This window comes from Sciurus vulgaris, assembly GCF_902686455.1.
Source record: "Sciurus vulgaris genome assembly, chromosome: 16".
Classification (NCBI taxonomy): domain Eukaryota; kingdom Metazoa; phylum Chordata; class Mammalia; order Rodentia; family Sciuridae; genus Sciurus; species Sciurus vulgaris.
The window spans coordinates 74,147,114-74,169,438 of NC_136477.1; the positions used below are offsets into that span (position 1 = coordinate 74,147,114).

General features: G+C 35.9%; 1 protein-coding gene across 1 annotated transcript in view; it reads left to right on the plus strand.

Moving 5' to 3' along the window:
• The window catches only part of LOC306646601 (uncharacterized protein), a 234,870-nt gene that overhangs the window by 210,120 nt on the left and 2,425 nt on the right, over nt 1-22,325 (plus strand). The window contains exons 2-3 of the mRNA XM_079115243.1: nt 18,555-18,681; nt 21,886-21,996. Coding sequence (XP_078971369.1) covers nt 18,555-18,681; nt 21,886-21,996 — 238 coding nt within the window. The remainder of the gene's footprint in view (nt 1-18,554; nt 18,682-21,885; nt 21,997-22,325) is intronic.

Sequence of the window (22,325 nt, forward strand, 5' to 3'; positions counted from 1 at the left end):
CCACCCACAGGATGATTTAGAGACCAGCACAGGGCGCCAGGGACTTCCGCAAGCAGCCCAGCCCCCTTCAGCAGGAAGCGCCTTTCTAGGCTAGCTTCTCGGGGCAGACTGCCCAGTGATAGCCTGTCTACACAGAGCCAACTACAAGTCCCCAAGCCAGTGGAGACCTCCGACCTGCAAGCAGCCTCTGGGACCAGGGCTGGGCAGCAAGAGACCTCTCCAGGTCTCTATCCCTGGAACCAGTAGCAGGCTAGGGACAGCGTTCCTTGGAAGCACTACATTATCAAGTTAATCCAAGACTTCAGGCTACTGAAGTCTGGTAGGTGATACACTGGAAAACTACAGGGACACTATAAGCCAATAGAGGAAATCTACAATATCACAGAGTCTCACTGACATCTGACCAATATGAGAAAACAAGGGAAGAAAATGTCCGAAACAAGCCTAGATACTATATCAATAAAACCCAATGACAGCACAGCACAAGAAATGTCAGAAAGGGAGTTCAGAATGTACATAATTAAAACAATCAGGGAAGCAAATGAGGAGATGAAAGAACAAATGCAGGCATTAAATGAATGCACCAATCAACAGTTAAAAGAGCAAATACGGGAAGCAAACAAGCATTTCAATAAAGAGTTAGAGATACTGAAAAGAAAACCAAACAGAAATCCTTGAAATGAAGGAAACAATAAACCAAGTTAAAAAGTCCATAGAAAGCATAACCAATAGGATAGATCACCTGGAAGGTAGAACCTCAGATATTGAAGACAAAATATTTAATCTTGAAAACAAGGTTGACCAAACAGAAAATATGGTAAGATCATGAACAGAATCTACAAGAATTATAGGATATTATGAAGAGGCCAAAATTAAGAATTATTGGGATTGAGGAAGGCTTAGAGAAACAAACCAAAGGAATGAACAATCTATTCAATGAAATAATATCAGAAAATTTCTCAAATCTGAAGAATGAAATGGAAATCCAAGTACAAGAGGCTTATAGGACTCCAAATATACAAAATTACAACAGACCCAATCAAGGCATATTATTATGAAAATACCTAACATACAAAATAAGGACAGAAATTTAAAGGCCGTGAGAGAAAAGAATCAGATTACATTCAGGGGGAAACCAATAAGAATATCAGCAGATTTTTCAATCCAGACCCTAAAGCTAGAAGGGCCTGGAACAATATTTACCAAGCCCTGAAAGAAAATGGATGCCAACCAAGAATTTTATATCCAGCAAAACTTACTTTCAGATTTGACGATGAGATAAGATCCTTCCATGGTAAACAAAAGCTAAAGGAATTTACAAAAAGAAAGCCGGCATTACAGAACATTGTCAGCAAAATATTCCATGAGGAAGAAATGAAAAACAACGATGTAAATCAGCAACGGGAGGAACTAGCCTAAAGGAATAGCCAACTAAAGGAGAAACCAAATCATGTCAAAAAACAAAAATGAGTCCAGTGACTAGGAATACAAATCATATCACAATAATAACCCTGAATGTTAATGGCCTGAACTCATCAATCAAAAGATATAGACTGACAGATTGGATTAAAAAGAAAAATCCAAAAATATGCTGCCTGCAAGAGACTCATCTCATAGAAAGAGATAACCATAGACTAAAGGTGAAAGGATGGGAAAAAACATACCATGCACACAGACACAGCAAAGAGCTCATTTCAAATAATGTGGACTTCAATCCAAAACTAGTCAGAAGGGATAAAGAAGGACATTACATACTGCTTAAGGGAAGCATAAATCAGCAAGACATAACGATCATAAATATTTATGCCCCGAACATTGGCTCATCCATGTACATCAAACAAATCCTTCTCAATTACAGAAATCAAATAGACCACAACACAATAATACTAGGTGATTTTAACACACCTCTCTCACTGCTGAATAGATCGTCTAAACAAAAATTGAATAAAGAAACTATAGATATCAATAACACAATCAACAATTTAGACTTAACTGACTTATATAGAATATACCATCCAACAAAGAACGAATACACTTTCTTCTCAGCAACACATGGATCCTTCTCTAAAATAGAATATGTTTTATGCCACAAAACTACTGTTAGCAAATACAAGAAGATTGAAATACTAGCTTGTATTCTATCAGATCATAATGGATTGAAATTAGAAATAAGTGACAGAATAAAAAACAGAAACTTCTCCAATACTTGGAGATTAAATAATACACTATTATATGATGAATGGATAACAGAAGACATCAGGAGGGAAATTAAAAAATTCTTAGAAGTAAACGAGAACAAAGACACATCATATCAAAATCTCTTGGAAAGTATGAAACCAGTACATAGAGGAAGATTTATTTCATGGGGCGCATTCAACAAAAGAAGTAGAAATCAAAAAATAAATGACTTAACATTACAGCTCAAAGCCCTAGAAAAAGAAGAGCAGACGAACACCAAAAGTAGTAGAAGAGAGGAAATAGTTAAATCAGACCTGAAATCAACGAAATTGAAACAAAAGAAACAATTGGAAAAATTAACAAAATAAATAGTTGGTTCTCTGAAAAAATAAACAAAATTGATAAACCCTTAGCCACACTAACAAAGAGAAAGGGGGAGAAAACTCAAATACTAAAATTCAGAATGAACAAGGAAATATCACAACAGACAGGATTGAAATACAAAACATAATTAGAAGCTATTTTGAAAATCTATACTCCAACAAAACAGAAAACCTCGAAGACATCAACAAGTTTCTAGAGACATATGAATTTCCTAAACTGAACGAGGAGGACATACACAACTTAACTAAATCAATTTTAAGCAATGAAATGAAGAGGTCATCAAAAGCGTACCAACAAAGAAAAGTCCGGGACCAGATGGGTTCTCAGCCGTGTTCTACAAAACCCTTAAAGAAGAGCTCATTCCAATACTTCTAAAAGCATTCCATGAAATAGAAGAGGAGGGAACTCTCCCAAACTCATTCTATGAAGTCAATATCACCCTGATACCTAAACCAGACAGAGACACATCAAAAAGAGAAAATTTCAGACCAATATCCTTAATGAACATTGATGCAAAAATTCTCAACAAAATTTTAGCAAATCGCATACAAAAATATATTAAAAAGATAGTGCTCCACGATCAAGTGAGTTCTATCTCAGGGATGCAAGGTTGGTTCAACATCAGGAAATCAATAAATGTCATTCACCATATCAACAGAGTAAAAGTTAAGAATCACATGATTATTTCGATAGATGCAGAAAAAGCATTCGATAAAATACAGCATCGTTCATGCTCAAAACACTAAAAAATATTGGGGTAGTGGTATCATTCCTTAACATTTTGAAGGCCATCTACGCTAAGCCCATCGCCAATATCATTGTAAATGGTGAAAAACAGAAAGCATTCCCCCTAAAAACTGGAACAAGGCAGGGATGCTCTCTTTCACTGCTTCTATTCAACATTGTTCTTGTGATTCTAGCCAGAGCAATTAGACCAACCAAAGAAATTAAAGGGATACAAATTGGAAAAGAGGAACTCAAACTATCCCTGTTCACTGATGACATGATTATATACTTAGAGGAACCTGGAAATTCCACTAGAAAACTCTTAGAACTCATAAGTAAATTCAGTAAAGTAGCAGGTTACAAGATCAATGCTCATAAATCCAATGCATTTTTATACATAAGTGATGAATCTTTAGAAAGAGAAATTAGGAAAACTACCCCATTCATAATAACATCAAAACAAATAAAATACTTGGGAATCAATCTCACAAAAGAAGTGAAAGACCTCTACAATGAGATCTACAGAACACTAAAGAAAGAAATTAAAGAAAACCATAGAAGATGGAAAGATCTCCCATGTTTATGGATAGGAAGAATTAATATTGTCAAAATTACCAGACTCCCAAAAGTGCTACATAGATTCAATGCAATTCCAATTAAAATCCCAATGATGTATCTTACAGAAATAGAGCAAGCAATTATGAAATTCATCTGGAAGAATAAGAAACCCTGAATAGCTAAAACAATCCTCAGTAGAAAGAGCGAAGCAGGAGGTATTGCAATACCAGATCTTCAACTCTATTACAAAGCAATAGTAGCAAAAAGAGCATGGTATTGGTACCAAAAAAGACAGGTAGATCAATGGTACAGAATAGAGGACATGGACACAAACCAAAATAAATACAATTTTGTCCTACTAGACAAAGGTGCCAAAAATATGCAATGGAGAAAAGATAGCCTCTTCAATAAATGGTGCTGGGAAAGCTGGAAAACCATATGCAACAGAGTGAAATTAAACCCCTATCTCTCACCCTGCACAAAACTCAACTCAAAATGGATCAAGGATCTCTGAATCAGACCAGAGATCCTGCATCTTATAGAGGAAAAAGTAGGTCCAAACGTTCAACTTGTTGGCTTAGGAGCAGACTTCCTTAACAGGACTCCCATAGCACAAGAAATAAAAGCAAGAATCAACAACTGGGATAGATTCAAACTAAAAAGCTTTCTCTCAGGAAAGGAAACTATCAGTAATGTGAAGAGAGAGCCTACAGAGTGGGAGAATATCTTTGCCACTCATACTTCAGATACAGCATTAATATCCTGAATCTATAAAGAACTCAAAAAACTCTACACCAAGAATACAAATAATCCAATCAACAAATGGGCTAAGGAAATGAACAGACACTTCACAGAAGAAGATGTACAAGCAATCAACAAACATTTGAAAAAATGTTCAACATCTCTAGTAATAAGAGAAATGCAAATCAAAACTACCCAAAATTTCATCTCACCCCAATTAGAATGGCGATTATCAAGAACGTAAGCAACAATAGGTGTTGGCGAGGATGTGGGGAAAAAGGTACACTCATATATTGCTGGTGGGGTTGCAAATTAGTTCAGCCACTCTGGAAAGCAGTATGGAGATTCCTCAGAAAGCTTGGAATGGAACCACCATTTGACCCAGCTATCCCACTCCTCGCCCTATACCCAAAGGACTTAAAATCAGCATACTACAGAGATACAGCCACATCAATGTTCATAGCTGTTCAATTCACCATAGCCAGAGTGTGGAACCAACCTAGATGCCCTTCAGTTGATTAATGGATAAAGAAACTGTGGCATATATATACAATGGAATATTACTCTGCCATGAAGAGTGATAAAATTATGGCATTTGCAGGCAAATAGATGAAATTGGAGGATATCATGCTAAGTGAGATAAGCCAATCTCAAAAAACTCAAGGACGAGTGATCTCGCTGATAAGCGGATGAAGACATGTAATGGGCTGTAGGAGGGGTTAGCGTTAGGGCTAAGGTTAGGTTTAGGGTTAGGGATAAGGAGGGTGGTAAGAATGGAGGAAGGAAGACTGTATAGAGGGAAAAGAGGGGTGGGAGGGATGTGGGGAAGGGAAAAAATAACAGAATGAATCAAACAACAGTGCCCTATGTAATTTTATGATTTTTAATAAAAAATCATAAAAGATGAATACTATTCTTGCTATCACCTTATTTTTGGTTTTATGAGTTAGGATATGAAAACTCTTAGATTGATATGGATACATTTAATATGATCATAAAGGACTGATGTTCAGGCAGGGAAGATGGTGTATTATAGTGAGGCAGCATTTCTTTTTCTCAATTAACCAGAACTCAAGCAGTGAAAATACTGCTTAAAGTAAAAAGACTGGAATGGTGCTCTGCCTTAGCTGAACTGGAAACTGTTCAACTCACTAAATGGGTCTTAAAATGGTCACCCTTAGTTTATCAATTATCAGTGGACAGTCAAACCAGGAGCCATCCTGAGTATACATTACAGCTGCGCCAATGGAATGTGGAAGCCCATATCTGGGAGTTTATGGTTAGGTCTTTGTAAACCTATCTGAGTCAAGTAAAGACTTAGCTGAACCTAAAAACCCAGGAAAAATCAGAAACTGAGAGGCTTTTGCCCTGGTGAACTCAAGTTGAAGTGGCTAGAAAACCCAACTGTTTCCAACCCTTTGACTCCTGTGGTTCACAGAAACTCACAAGACCATCTACAAAAATCAGGAAGTTGATATGGTGGGTGTCAGGACACTTGACTCTCTACTCACCTGCCTGACTGATCCTTGGCACTGCTTATTCTTGGCACCCACCTGGTCTGGCATCTGTCCAGTCCGCAGCACCCACCCATTCTGGTGCCCTGCCTATTCCTGGTACCTACTGTGTGTCTGATATAACACTGTCTGATTGGTGCCTATGATCCTAACCTGCCTGGGTCCTCTTTCCCTCTGCCCCCAGTCTCCTGACCCCCTATACCTGACCTCACACCATGATCCCACTTGACCTAATAATTTTGGAGCTTGACAGTCTGGCTCATAGCCTGGTCTGACAGGCTGCCATTTCCCTGCCAGGCCTGCCTGACCAAGCCACCTTCTTTTCCATCTGACCCACAGGATGATCTACTCAACCCTGCATTTCACCATCTGACCTGCCCAACCCATCACAGATTGACATCTACCAGGATTTAGAAGTATATTTATTGAACACTTCCAGCAACTCACTACACAATAAAGCAAGCTACTGGGAATCCCACTAAAACTTAAGCCATTGCAACCAGGAACTCCAAGCATGGAAACTTTAATCACAGAACCCAATGGGGAACATAACCTGGGAGTGGAATGGACAGCTCCTCCTATTCCACCCCCTACCAATCACCCAAGAAGGGAAGTTTAGAAGTCTTAAACACCAGTTGGCAACTTGGTGAGCAACACAATAAAAAGGAAGGCCATGACAGCCCACATCCCATATTCCCATGCTCAGTTTATACCTCAAGAAAAAAGTTTGTTTTGGTGTTTTGTTTTATTTGAATGTATACTGATTAATTCACGAACACGAACACACACACACACACACACACACACACACACATACACTTTTTTCTCCTCATTTATATAGCCTTCTTGTTGAAGGTTGTTATTTATTAAGATTATTTATTTTTTAATGTTTTACAGACTGCGCCTTGATTCACCATACACAAATGGGGCACATCATTTTGTCTCCATGGTTGTAAACAATGTAGACTCATACCATTCAGGCAATCATATATGTACATAGGGCAATGAGGTCTGTCTCATTTTACCATTTTTCATACCCCCTTCTCATTTTCTTCTACACAATCCAAAGTTCCTCCATTCTTCTCTCACTCCCCACCCTCCAACCCCCATTATATATAATTCTCCACTTATCAGGGAAAACATTTAGCCTTTGGTTTTTTGGGGATTGGTTTATTTTACTTAGCATGATGTTCTCCAATTCCATCCGTTTATTGTAAATGCCATATTATTATTTTTTATGGCTGAATAGTATTCCATTGTGTATATATGTCACAGCTTCTTTATCTATTCATCTGTTGAAGGGCATCTAGGTTGGTTCCACAATCTAACTATTGTGAATTGAGCTGCTATAAGCATTGATGTAACTGTGTTACTGTAGTATGATAATTTTAAGTCCTTTGGGTATAAACCGAGGAGTGGGATTACTGGGTCAAAAGGTGGATCCATTCCAAGTTTTCTGAGGATTCTCCACACTGCTTTCTAGAGTTGCTATACCAAATTGCAACTCTACCAGCTATGTGAAAGTGTCCCTTTTCCCCCACATCAACACCAAAATCTATCATTGTTTGTTTTCTTGATAATAGCCATTCTAATTGTGGTAAGATGAAATCATAGAGTTGCTTTAATTTGCATTTCTCTAATTAATAGAGATGTTGAACACTTTTTTAGTTATTTATTAATCGCCTGTATGTCTTCTTCTGTAAAGTGTCTGTCCACTTCCTTGTCCCATTTATTGATTGGGTTCTTTGTATATTTGGTGTAAAGTTTTGTAAGTTTTTATAAATTTTGAAGATAAATGTTTTACCTGCAGTGCATGTGGAAAACATTTTCTCCCATTCTGTAGGCACTCTCTTCACATTATTGATTATATCCTTTGCTGAGAGAAAGCTCTTTAGTTTGAGTCTATCACATTTATTGATTCTTGCTTTGATTTCTTGTTCTGTGGGAGTCTTCTTGAGAAAGTCTGATCATAAGCCAACATGATGATGATGTGGGCCTACTTTGTCTTCTATTAGGTGCAGGGTTTTCCATCTAATTCCTAGGTCCTCGGTCCATTTTGAGTTGAGTTTTGTGCAGGGTGAGAGATAGAAGTTTAATTTCATTTTACTGCAAATGGATTTCCAGTTTTTCCAGCACCATTTTTTGAAGAGGCTATCTTTTCTCCATTGTATATTTTTGGCTCCTTTGTCTAGTATGAGGTCACTCTATGTGCATTCATCTCTGTGTCTTCTCTTCTGTACCATTGGTCTGGCTGTCTATTTTGGTGCCCATACAATGCCATTGTTGTTACTATTACTCTGTAATATAGTTTAATGTCTGGTATTGTGATACCTCCTTCTTCACTATTTCTGCTCAGGATTGTTTTGGCTAATCAAGATCCCTTGTTCTTCCAGATGAAATTCATGATTTATTTTTCTATTTCTATGAGGAATATCTTTGGGACTTTAATTGGAATTGCATTGAATCTGTATAGAGCCTTTGGTAGAATGGCCATTTTGACAATGCTAATTCTGCCTATCCAAGAATGTGGGAGATCTTTCCATCTTCTAAGGTTTTATTCAATTTCTTTGTTTAGTGTTATGTAGTTTTCATTGTAGAGATCTTTCACCTCTTTTATTAGATTAATTCCCAACTATTCTATTTTTTGAGGCTATTGTGAATGGAGTGGTTTTCCTAATTTCTCTTTCAGAGATTTTATTACTTGTGAATAGAAATGCATAAGATTGATGATATTGATTTTATATCCTGCTACTATACTGAATTTATTTACTAGTTCTAGAAATTTTCTAGTGGAGTTTTTTGCATCCTTTAAGCATAGAATCATGTCATCCATAAATAGTGACAGCTTAAGTTAGTCTTTTCCTATTTGTATCCCTTTAATTTCTTTGATCCATCTAATTGCTGTGGCTAGTGTTTCAAGGACAATGTTGAATAGAAATGGTGAAAGAGGGCATCTCTGTCTTGTTCCAGCTTTTAGAGGGAATGTTTTCAGTTTTTCTCCATTAAGAATGATGTTGAGGTGGATGGGAAGATAGCTCAGTCGGTAGAGTGCTTGCCTTGCAAGCACGAGGGCTTGGGTTCAATCCCCAGCACCCAAAAAAAAAAAAAAAAAAAAAAAAAAAAAGAATGATGTTGACCATGGGTTTAGCATAGATAGCCTTTACAATAATGAGGTATGTTCCTACTATTTCTATTTTTTCTATTTCTATTTTTTCTAGTATTTTAAGCATGAAGGGGTGCTGTATTTTATCAAACAATTTCTCAGCATCTTTTGAAATAATCATGTGATTCTCAACTTTAAGTCTATTCATGTGATGAATTATATTTATTGATTTCTGAATGTTGAACCAACCTTGCATCCCTGGGATAAACCCCACTTGATCATGGTGCATTATCTTTTTAATATATTTTTGTTTGTGATTTACCAGGACTTTGCTAAGAATTTTTACATCTATGTTCATCAGGGATATTGGTCTAAAGTTTTCTTTCCTTGATGAGTCTTTGTTAGGTTTTGGTATTAGCCTTATAGAGTGAATTTGGAAGGGTTCCCTCATTTTCTATTTCCTGGTATATTTGAGGAGTATTGGTATTAGTTCTTCTTTAAATGTCTTGTAGAATTTGGCTACAAATTTATCTTGTCTTGGGCTTTTCTTTGTTGGCAGTCTTTTGATAGCTTCTTCTATTTCGGTGCTTGAAATTGTGCATATCTTCCTGATTCAGTTTGGGAGGATCATATGTCTCTAAAAATTGGCCAATGTCTTTGATATTTTCTCTTTTCTTGGAGTTTATATTTTCAAAGTAGCTAGTAATTATGTTATGTATTTCAATGGTGTCTCATGATTTTTCCTTTTTCATCATGAATTCCAGTAATTTGAATTTTCTCCTCTTGCTAGTGTGCCTTGTGGCTTATCAATTTTTTTACTTTTTCAAGAAACCAACTTTTTGTTTTATCAATTTTTGAATTTAGAACCCAACATAATTACAATGACCACACTATCAACAGTGCTTTACAGAGTCAAGGAAATCCTCATCAAAATTTCTGTGATGGGGGCTGGAGATATAGCTCAGTTGGTAGAATGCTTACCTTTTAAGCACAAGGCCCTGAGTTCAATCCCCAGCACTGCAAAGAAAGAAAAAAAATTCTATCATGTCTTCATAGAAAAGAGGAAGTCATGAAATTTATTAGTAAAAATAAGAGGCCCAGAATAACTGAACACATTCTTGGCAAGGAGTAGAAAGCCTGAAACATCACAATACCAGACCTTAGATTATACTGCAGAGCTATAGTAACAAAAAAAAAAAAAAATAGCATAATATTGGCACCAAAGTAGCAAAAAAGCCAATGAAACAGAATAGAAGACACAGAAAAACCCACATAAATACAAATATCTCATATTAAACAAAGGTGCTAAAATACACACTGAAGAAAACATAGCCTCTTCAACAAATGTTGCTGGGAAAAATGGAAGTCCACATGTAATAGAATAAAAATTAATTCATATTTCTTACCCTGCAGAAAAATCAACTCTCAGTAGATCAAAGACCTAGAAATTTTACCAGAAGCCCTGTACCTGTTAGAAGGAAAGGTAGACCCAGAATTCCAATACATTGTCACAGGAACTGCTTTCTTCACAGCAAAAGAAACAATCAATAGCATGAAGAGAGAAACTACAGAATGGGAGAAAATCTTTCCCACCTGCATATGTTGTTAATATCTAGGACAAGCAAAGAAATCAAAAAGCTTAACATCTGAAAACAGAAATATTTTTTAAATTAACAAAGGGGCAAAAGAAACTGAAGAGACCCTTCCCAAATGAATAAATATGATCAACAAATATGTGATAAAATGTTCAACATCTCTAGATATTAGAGAAAAAAATTAAAACTACACTGACATTCCATCACACTCCAGACAGAATGGCAAATATCAAAAATACTAATAAAAATATTCATGAGGATGCGGGAAAAAAGGAATGCTCATACATTGTGGGTGGGATTGCAGATTGTTTCAACTCCTCTGGAAAGCAGTATGGAGATTCCTCAAGGAATGGAACCACCATTTAACCATATTATCCTGCTCCTCAGTATATATCCAAAGGATTTAAAATCAGCATACTAGAGTGACACAGGCACATTAATGTTTATAGGGGCACAATTCACAATAGCTAAATTATAAAACCAACCTAGGTGCCCTTCAACAGATCTATTGATAAAGAAATTGTGGTACATATACACAATGGAATATTAATCCACCATAAAGAAGAATGACTTTATGACTTTTGCAGGGAAAGATGGATCTGGAGAATAATATACTAGGTGAAAGAAGGCAATACCCAAAAATCAAAGGTGGAGTGTTTTTGCTGATTATGTGAGAACTAAACCACATAAAGTGGGGGAGGATAAGAATAGAGGTTTAGTAAAGTAGACAATACTGAACAAGAGGAGGAAGTGGGATAGAATTAGAAAAGACAGTAAATCAGGCATAATTTTTCTATGTAAAAATAAAAATATCTTAGTGAATTCCATTATCATGCCCACCCACAAGAATAGAATCCTAATCAGAATAAGACATAAGCTTTCTTGTATAATTTTATCAAAATGAATTCTACTGCCATGTAAAACTTAGAACCAATATTTTAAAAAAAATAACAGTTCTTTGAAAAATCTAGGTATGATTATCCTCTTATAAATATCATATAATATAATATATACATATATCAAAACTTAATTGCATGAATATGTATAATTATTATTATTTTTTTGGCAGTGCTGCGTATTGAACCCAGGGTCTTGTGCTTGCAAGGCAAGCAGTCTACCAAGTGAGCTATATCCCCAACCCTATAAATTTAATTTTATATTTTGAAAATAAGTTTGAATTAAAAACAACAAAAATTTTAAAAAGCTCCAAACAGGATTGTTGTTACTATTTGATATTTTAATACCATACATGAAATACCACAAAATATTTGAATTCAAATTCACTGGTAAATGTTTCCTTTTGTGGTCTATCTTGTTGCATTTCAAAATTTTATCTTATGCCACTGGAATTGAAATCACTAGAGAGCTTGTAACATGTTCAGAAAACCCAGCTCCATTCCAGAACTACTAAATCAGATTTTACATTTTTTTATAGTAGACAAATGGGGTACATGTTGTTTCTCTGTTTGTACATGGAGTAAAGGTGTACAGTTTGTGTAATCATAAATTTACATAGGGTAATGTTGTTTGATTCATTGTTACTTTTTCCCTTCCCCCCAACCCTCTCACCCCTCTTCCCTCTATACAGTCCTTCCTCCATTCTTGCCCCCTCCCTAATCCTAACTCTAACCCTAACACTAACCCCTCCCACCCCTCATTATATGTCCTTCTTCACTTATCAGCGACATCATTCATCCTTTGGTTTTTTGAGATAGGCTTATCTCACTTAGCATGATATTCTCCAATTTTATCCATTTGCCTGCAAATGCCATAATTTTATCATTCTATATGGCTGAGTAATATTCCATTGTATATATGTACCACAGTTTTCTTATTCATTCATCAATTGAAGGGCATCTAGGTTGGTTCCACAATCTGGCTACTGTGAATTGAGCAGCTATGAACATTGATGTGGCTGTATCTCTGTAGTATGCTGATTTTAAGTCCTTTGGTTACAGGCCAAAAAGTGGGATAGCTGGGTCAAATGGTGGTTCCATTCCAAGTTTTCTAAGGAATCTCCACACTGCTTTCCAGAGTGGCTGCACTAATTTGCAGCCCCACAAGCAATGTATGAGTGTACCTTTATCCCCACATCCTTGCCAACACCTGTCCATGCTTGTATTCTTGATAGTTGCCATTCTAATTGGGGTGAGATGGAAACAGGGTGGTTTTGATTTGCATTTCTCTTATTACTAGAGATGTTGAACATTTTTCCATATATTTGTTGATTGCTTGTAGATATTCTGTGAAGTGTCTGTTCATTTCCTTAGCCCATTTGTTGATTGGGTTATTTGCATTCTTGGTGTAGAGTTTTTTGACCTCTTTATAGATTCTGGAGATTAGTACTCTATCTGAAGTATGATTGGCAAAGATTTTCTCCCACTCTGTAGGCTCTTTTTTTGCATTGCTGATATTTTCCTTTGCTGAGAGAAAGCTTTTTAGTTTGAATCTATCCCAGTTATTGATTCTGGTTTTTATTTCTTGTGCTATGGGAGTCCTGTTGTGGAAGTCTGGTCCTAAGCCGACATGTTGAAGATCTGGACCTACTTTTTCTTCTATAATCTGTAGGGTCTCTGGTCTGATTCTGAGGCCCTTAATTCATTTTGAGTTTAGTTTCATGCACAGTGAGAGATATGGGTTTAGTTTCATTCTGTTGCATATGGATTTCCAATTCTCCCAGCACCATTTGTTGAAGAGGATATCTTTTCTCTATTGTATATTTTTGGCCCCTTTGTCTAGTTTGAGAAAATTGTACTTCTTTTGGTTTGTGTCTGTGTCCTCAATTCTGTACCATTGATCTACCTTTCTATTTTGGTACCAATATCATGCCGTTTTTGTTACTTTTGCTTTGTAGTAGATTTGAAGATCTGGTATTTTGATACCTCCTGCTTCGCTCTTTCTGCTAAGGATTGCTTTAGCTATTATAGTTTTCTTATTCTTCCAGATGAATTTCATAATTGCTTGCTCTATTTCTGTAAGGTACATCATTGGGATTTTAATTGGAATTGCATTGAATCTGTATAGCACTTTTGGTAGTATGGCATTTTCACAATATTAATTCTGCCTATCCAAGAACATGGGAGATTTTTCCATCTTCTAAGGTTTTCTTTAATTTCTTTAGTGTTCTGTAGTTCTCATTGTAGAAGTCTTTCACCTCCTTTGTGAGATTGATTTCCAAGTATTTTATTTTTTTCGAGGCTATTGTGAATCGGGTAGTTTTCCTAATTATTCTTTCCAAAGATTCATCATTTATGTATAAAAATGCATTAGATTTATGTGCATTGATCTTATATCCAGCTACTTTACTGAATTCACTTATGAATTCTAAAAGTTTTCAGGTGGACTTTCGTGGTTTTCTAAGTATATAATCATATCATCATCAAATAGGGATAGTTTGAGTTCTTCTTTTCCTATTCATGTCCCTTTAATTTTTTTGGTCTGTCTAATTGCTCTGGCTAGAGTTTCAAGGATGATGTTGAATAGAAGTGGTGAAAGAGGGCATTTCTGCCTTGTTCCAGTTTTTAGGGGGAATGCTTTCAGTTTTTCATCATTTAGATTAATATTGGCCATGGCCTTAGAGTAGATGGCCTGTAAAATGTTGAGGAATGTTCCCACTACCCCATTTTTTTCTAGTGTTTTGAGCATGAAGGGGTGCTGTATTTTATCAAATACTTTTTCTGCATCTATTGAAATAATCATGTGATTCTTGACTTTAAGTCTATTGATATGGTGAATTACATTTATTGATTTCCTGATGCTGAACCAACCTTGATTCCCTGGGATGAAATCCACTTGATCATGGTGCACTTTTTTAAAATATTTTTTTGTATGCATTTTGCTAAAATTTTATTTAGAATTTTTGCATCAATGTTCATTAAGGATATTGGTCTGAAATTTTCTTTCCTTGATGTGTCTCTGTCTGGTTTAGGTATCAGGGTAATATTGGATTCATAGAATGAGTTTGGGAGAGTTCTCTCCTCCTCTATTTCATGGAATACTTTGAGAAGTATTGGAATGCGCTCTTTTTTAAACCTTTTGTAGAACTCAGCTGAGAATCCATCTGGTCCTGGACTTTTCTTTGTTGGTAGACTTTTGATGACTTCTTTTATTTTATTACTTGAAATTGGTCTATTTAAATTGTGTATGTCTTCCTCGTTAAGTTTAGGCAATTTATATGTCTCTAGAAACCTGTTGATATCTTTGAAATTTTCTATCTTTTGGAGTATAGATTTTCAAAATAGCTTCTAATTATGTTTTGTATTTCAGTCGTGTCTGTTGTGATATTTCCTTGTTCATTCTGAATTTTAGTGATTTGGATTTTCTCTTGTCTTCTCTTTGTTAGTGTGGCTAAAGGTTTATCAATTTTGTTTATTTTTTCAAAGAACCAACTATTTATTTTGTCAATTTTTTGTATTGTTTCTTTTGTTTCAATTTCGTTGATTTCAGCTCTGAGTTTAACTATTTCCTGTCTTCTACTACTTTTGGTGTTGGTCTGTTCTTCTTTTTCCAGGGCTTTGAGCTGTAGTGTTAGGTCATTTATTTGTTGATTTTTACTTCTTTTATTAAATGCGCTCCATGAAATAAATTTTCCTCTAAGTACTGCTTTCATAATGTCCCAGAGATTTTGATATGATGTTTCTTTGTTCTCATTTACCTCTAAGAATTTTTTAATTTCCTTCCTAATATCTTCTGTTATCCATTCATCATATAATAGTATATTGTTTAATCTCCAGTTGTTGAAGTAGTTTCTGTTTTTTACTCTTGCACTTATTTCAATCCTTTATGATCTGATAGAATACATCGAAGTGTCTCTATCTTCTTGTATTTGCTAGCATTAGTTTTGTGGCATAATATGTGGTCTATTTTAGAGAAGTATCCATGTTCTGCTGAGATGAAAGTATATTCACTCTTGGTTGGATGGTATATTGTATTATTCCTGGTCAGTTGGCTCTTTTTTTTTTTTTTTTAATTTTATCATTTGACAATTCCCTAGTATAATTCCTCCCTTTACTGATTTACTTCTTTGTTTTTCTTCTCTTCCTCATGGAGTATTTTGCTGAGAATGTTCTGTAATGCTGGCTTTCTTTCTGTGAACTCTTAGCTTTTGTTTATCATGGACGGATTTTATTTTATCATCAAATTTGAAGGTAAGTTTTGCTGGGTTTAAGATTCTTGGTTGGCATTCATTTTCTTTCAGGCCTTGAAAAATGTTGTTCCAGGCCCTTCTAGCTTTTAGGGTCTGGATTGAAAAAATCTGCTGATATCCGTATTGGTTTACCCCTGAATGTAATTTGCTTCTTTTCTCTCACAGCCTTTAAAATTCTGTCTTTATTTTGTATATTAGGTATTTTCATTATAATATGCCTTGGTGTGGGTCTGTTGTAATTTTTTTTGTATTTGGAGTTCTCCTATAAGACTCTTGAACGTGATTTTCCATTTCATTCTTCAGATTTGGGAAATTTTCTGATATTATTTCATTGAATAGATTGTATATTCCTTTGGATTGTTTCTCTAAGCCTTCCTCAATCTCAATAATTCTTAAATTTTGCCTTTTCATGATATCCCATAGTTCTTAGAGTTTCTGTTCATGATTTCTTACCATCTTCTTTGTTTGGTCACCTTTGTTTTCAAGGTTAAATATTTTTTCTTCAATATCTGAGGGTTCTCTCTTCCAGGTGTTCTATCCTATTGGTTGTGCTTTCTATGGAGTTCTTAATTTGGTTTATTTTTTTCTTCATTTCAAGGATTTCTGTTAGTTTTTTTTTCAATATCTCTAACTCTTTATTGAAATGATCTTTTGCTTCCTGTATTTGCTCTTTTAACTGTCAATTGGTGCAATCATTCAATGCCTGCATTTGCTCTTTCATCTCATAATTTGCTTCCCTCAACATTTTAATTATGTACATTCTGAACTCCCTTTCTGTCATTTCTTCTGCCATGCTGTCATTGAATTTTATTGATGTAACATCTAGATTTTTTGGGGACATTTTCTTTCCTTGTTTTTTCATATTGTTCAGGTATCAGTGGACCGCTGAGATATTGCAGATTTCCTCTATTGACTTACAATGTCCCTGAAGATTTTAAGTATATTCCCTCCTATCCTTCAGTAGCCTGAATTCTTGGAGGAAGTTGATAATGCAGTGCTCCACAAGGAAGCTGCCTCTCTAGGGGTGGTGGCCTTCACATGGGTTATATTCCCTGCTAGTGGGCAGAGGTGCCTCCACTTGTTGACCAATGGTCATCCAAAAGGGAACTAGGCTGCAGGCTGTGGCAATACCTGTTTGGGCCTGTTTCTCTGGTTTTACCATCCTTATGGGAAAACCTCTCCCAGCAGGGAATACTCACCTGGTGGGGAGGTCTCGCTGGTCAGTTCCCATCATAGAGGTTCCCCTCAAACCACAACTATCACCTGGCTTGGGCTGCCTTCCTCTGCAGTGTTCCCAATGGCCCGGACTTACGTCCTGGGCCTGGGACCCTCACCCTGTGCAGATGAGTCTTCTTAGGCTGCCCCTCCACGGAGAACCTGCCATCTCTCTGCCCCTCAGCTTGTCTCTTTGCAGCTCTTCCACCAAGAAGCCTCCTAGGTCCTGGGACCCTGCTCTGCACCTAATCACATGGCTTTGCAGCTTCTCCTCTGAGCAGCTACCTGGAGCCCCATGCAGTCTCTCTGAGTCCCAGCAAACCACCACACTCCTCTTCCTCTGGGCAGCCACCCGGTGTTCCTGTGTGGTCACTAGGAGTCCAAGCAACTCACTGCACACCTCCTCCTCCAGACAACCACCCGTAGCCCTGGTGTAGTCATTCCACATCCAAATGACCCGCTGTGCTCCTCCTCCACTGGGAAGCCCCCAGGGTGTTCAGGAACAGTCGCTCTGAGTCCAAGTGACCCACCACTCTACTCCTCCAGGCAGCCACCCAGAGCTCTGGTGCGGCAGCTTGGAGACCAAGCAACCCACCGTGCTCCTCCTCCTACTCTGGGCACCCCCCCATGTGTTCAGGAGCAGTCACTCTGAGTGCAAACAGCTCCCCGGGCACCTCCTCCTCTGGGCAGCCCCCGGAGCCCCAGTGGGTTGTTCCGAGTCAAAGCGTTGTGCTGAGCAGTCTCCTTTATTGTGCTCCCAGGTGTCTGAGTTCACTGCTCCAGTGGGGGGAGGGGTGCCTCATTGGGCAACTCTACTTCACAAAGTTCCCTGTGTTCCAGGACTACTGCCCCATCTGGGACACCTCCCGAAAGGTAGAGACTCACCTGGTGGCTTTGAGTTGCTCCCAAGTCTCTCAATATCTCCTCTTCTTGACTCCTGAGTTCTGAAGCAACATGAAATGCAGCCACTCTCTAGTCCGCCATATTCCAGATTTTAAATTTTAATGAATCTCTGATTCATTGTTATATAATTACAATTGGAGAATTCCCATTCTTATCACCATAACTTTCTAAAATGAGAACTATATATAGTTTAGGTAGATAATAGTATCTCTGTGTTTAAAAATGTCTTAATAAAGTCATCACCTATGTGAGGGTCTTTTTTTAAATTTTATTTTGATTCATTGTACACAAATTGGGTACAACTATTGTTTCTCTGGTTGTACAGGAAGTAGAGTCACACCATTTGTGTAATCGTACATAGGATAATGAAGTTTGTCTCATTCTGTTATTTTCCCTTCATCCCACCCACATGAGGTTCTTTCTAATTCATTTCAAACACTGTGAATGATCATGTGGTCAATGTGCTATTTATTTACCTACTACTATTTCAGGAACTATTGGCATTCAGGGATGTGACTGTTGATTTCACTGAAGAGGAGTGGAAATGTCTGGAGCCTGCGCAGCAAAATTTACATAGAGATGTGATGTTAGAGAACTACAGAAACTTTGTCTTCCTGGGTAAGCATAACTTTCCTTCCAAATTCTCAATAAATTATTTTTACTTAATTTACTTCACCTTCAGAATATCTTCTGGGAATTTCTCTGTATGAATGAGTTTCATATTTGTGTTTTCAAGAAAAAAAGGGCATATTTGGTACAGATAAAATGTAATGACATCCTAAGAGTCTTTAATCTCTCCCTTTCTTGATGTGTTATATATCCTTCACTTTAGATAACTGGTGCATAGAGTAATTCAGTGATATGGAATATTGTGGCCTACACATAGCAGTGGACACTGTTGAGAGGCCCAAAAGTAAAGGAGGAAGCCAAACTTCAAAATGTTGGTGGAGAAGTTATGTAGCAGAAAAGATTTTTTAGAAGTTTAGGTTTATTTCTCATTATCATTGAACATGTACTTCCCTATTTTTATCATGTTTTCTAATTCTTTAGTGTCTCCTATTTTTCTCCAGTGATGTATCAGTTCATTCAAATTAAACACCAAAATACCCCTTTGCTTGAGAATGTCAGCATGATATAAAACATCTTCCATTATTTGTGGGTCTCTAGGAAATCTAGTCACATTTTTGGAGAAATCTAGGTCAAATTATTATAATAAATTAATATCATAAAACAATTCCTACAATATTACTTATGTATTTTTTCATTAAAATTCACTTATCAGAAGTCTTTGTGAAAATTTGTAATGAACTTTCTGTGAAATAAAAGTCAAGATTCACAATGAATGCTCTTTGGGGTCTATAGTCACAGTTGCAAATTGAAGTAATGTTAAAGGGTTAGTAAAATAATACATCTGTCATTATATATAATTTTGTTCATTAAATTTTTCTTTTTTCTTTTGGAGTAGGTTTCATGTAGAGTAAGTTTTCTCACATCACTTAATTCTGTTTTATTTTTAATCCATATTTTATAATTAGATGGCAATTTTCACTACTTCACAAATTAGAACAATGAAAGTTGAAATTAAGATATGCATGATCCTTGTTTCTATTGTCAAAATTATATGTGTTTTTTTTGTGTAAACATTACACCTTTTAAAATGATTTTAATATTTTATCTGGTTTGGTTTTTCATCCCACCTATGTACATAGTATTGTAAATTTTCTATATGTTAATGTAATGGGGATAGAATCCAGGGTGCTCTAATAATGAACAACATCCCCAGCCCCTTTCTATTTATATTTGGAGAGAGGTTCTCACTAAATTATTGAGGATGGCCTTGAAATTGCAATCTTTCTGCCTCAGAAATCTTAGTAGCTGGATTACATGCCTGTCCTTTATCTACATATTCATGAGTTTGTTTTTATTTATAGGATTAAAACCATAGCCTTTTTAAGTAGCTTTCAAACACTTTTTAAATTCTTTTTTGTATTATGTGTTGTTTTAAATTTTTAATTCTGATCAAAACCACAAAAGTTGCTTTCTCTAGCATATCAAATATTGTGTTCAGTAATGTTAATTCAAATTGTTATGTAACATACCTGTAGAAAGTTTACATCTTAAAAATGAGTAAATCAATTCCCATGTAAATAAAGGTTTATTTCTGCTACCTTCACTTATGCCATTCTCATTTCTGTTCAGAAAGCTTTCTGTGTGTTTTTGTTTATTTGTTTTGTTTTGTTTAGGTATCTTATATGAGAATTCTGCCATGGTTTTGTTTTTGATAGTGACTTATTTTAGTTAATATGATGTACTGTACATTTATATTGATTATAGGTTTTTCAAAAATGTATAACTTTTTTAACTTGAAGAATATTCGGTAGATTCTATATTCCAAATTGCCTCATCCACTCATTTCAAGAAATATTTGGTTTGATTCCTCATTTCAGCTCTGTTGAATAATACTGTAACAAATATTGATGTGCAAATATATCTTAATTTGCTGTGTGTGTAAGGGCTTATTACACTGAGAATTTAATATGCCTGTCTAGCTTGATGTATTACCTATTGAATATTGTGACTTTTAATGTTTTTCAGTGATGAAAGTATACTTTCTCAATTTTGTATTTTGAATATTTTTGAGATATTCATACAATTTTGAGATTCTATAAAATTGCTAGACTATGTTTTTCTTTTTTCTTGCAAAAAATACCATTGTGAGTTTGATAGATATTTACATGGAGTCCCTTGATAACTTTGAAGGTACAAAGGTCTTTTAATTTTATCTTTTGGTGGCACATGCCTGTAATCCCAGCAGCTCAGGAGGCTGAGGCAGGAGAATCATGGCTTCAAAGCCAGCCTCATCAAAAGTGAGTCACTAAGCAACTCAGTGAGAACCTGTCTTTAAATAAAATACAAAATAGAACTGGGGCATGACTCAATGACCTCAGTTTAATCCCTGGTACAAAAAATTTTGAATTCTGGAACAAGATCATGTTCAAGAATATTTGTGTATTTTTGAGCATCCCTTCTACTTTGATTTCTACCTCTGTTCTATAATTTTTATGAAATAATTTAAATATTTTTATACCTAAAAACCTTTGTTTTATTTCTTACCAGTTAGTTTATTCAGTTCAATATTCCATTTGCTATTGAGGATATCTAGTATATAAGTTAAATTGGCTTCAATTATTTGAAATCTTCTGTTTTGTGATAACCATTTTTTTGACATTTTCTTTACAATAAGTTGGAATTGCTGTCTCCTACTATTATAGCATTGCTTTCTATATATGTATTTACTTTTCTTAAACTTACCTTTTTATATCTGTGAAGTATGATGTGAGCTGAAAATATATATATATTCTTATTGAATTATTTGAAGGCAAGGTACTTTCTATCTTTATATAATATTCTACTTTGCCTCTTTTCAAAGACTTTTTTAATTTAAAATATGTTTTAACTCATATAACTTTATGTTTTAAACTATTTTCTCTAGAGGTTCAGGCCATGCAAACATATGGAGGAGTGTAAGCCTTTAAGTGAACACACTCCTTGGGTGATTAATGCCCTCTGTTTTTCTGACTTAGGAACATTCTGCAATCTCTCTCTTCTTTAGCCTTTATAAAAATATTTGATACTAGTGGATTGTGAGAAGCAAACAAGTTATATGATCTACACATGTGTAAATCTAACTGCACTAATGTAACCTGATAGAACTCTGGAGTAGCTAATAAAACAAAACTGATTCTCCTATGTGGGAGCCATTTCATGCTATATATCATCCTGTGTGTTTGCCTCTTTATTTGCTTACTTTTACCCTTGCAGCTCATGCCCTAAACAGGAACCCTTCTGAACATGTTGATGGGAGAAGGAGTAGCTTGCCACCTGGAATATGCTTTGACATGCATCTTTTATCAACTGGTACAGATACCACTGGTAAGCTATGGGAAATTCCTTGTCTGACCCTCAATGTCATCATTGGAGTGAACTTCCTTATTTGCTTTGTAAGGCTAAACATACTGTAAGTGATGCTGATTTTGCCAATTTGCTCTCTAAAATAGATTCTTCCTGTCCATGATATTTGGAAAGTGGATACTTAAGACCCAAAATTGGGAAAATATAGTTAAAAAGTTGCATGAGTCACTGTGGGCTTCTATACCTGTGTTACAAGCTTGGTATTTGTGTCATGATGCTATCTCAAAAATAGCCTTGACAGTGCAGCCAACATCTCTTGTAGTCTCTATGACTGAAGATTTCCCTCCTGC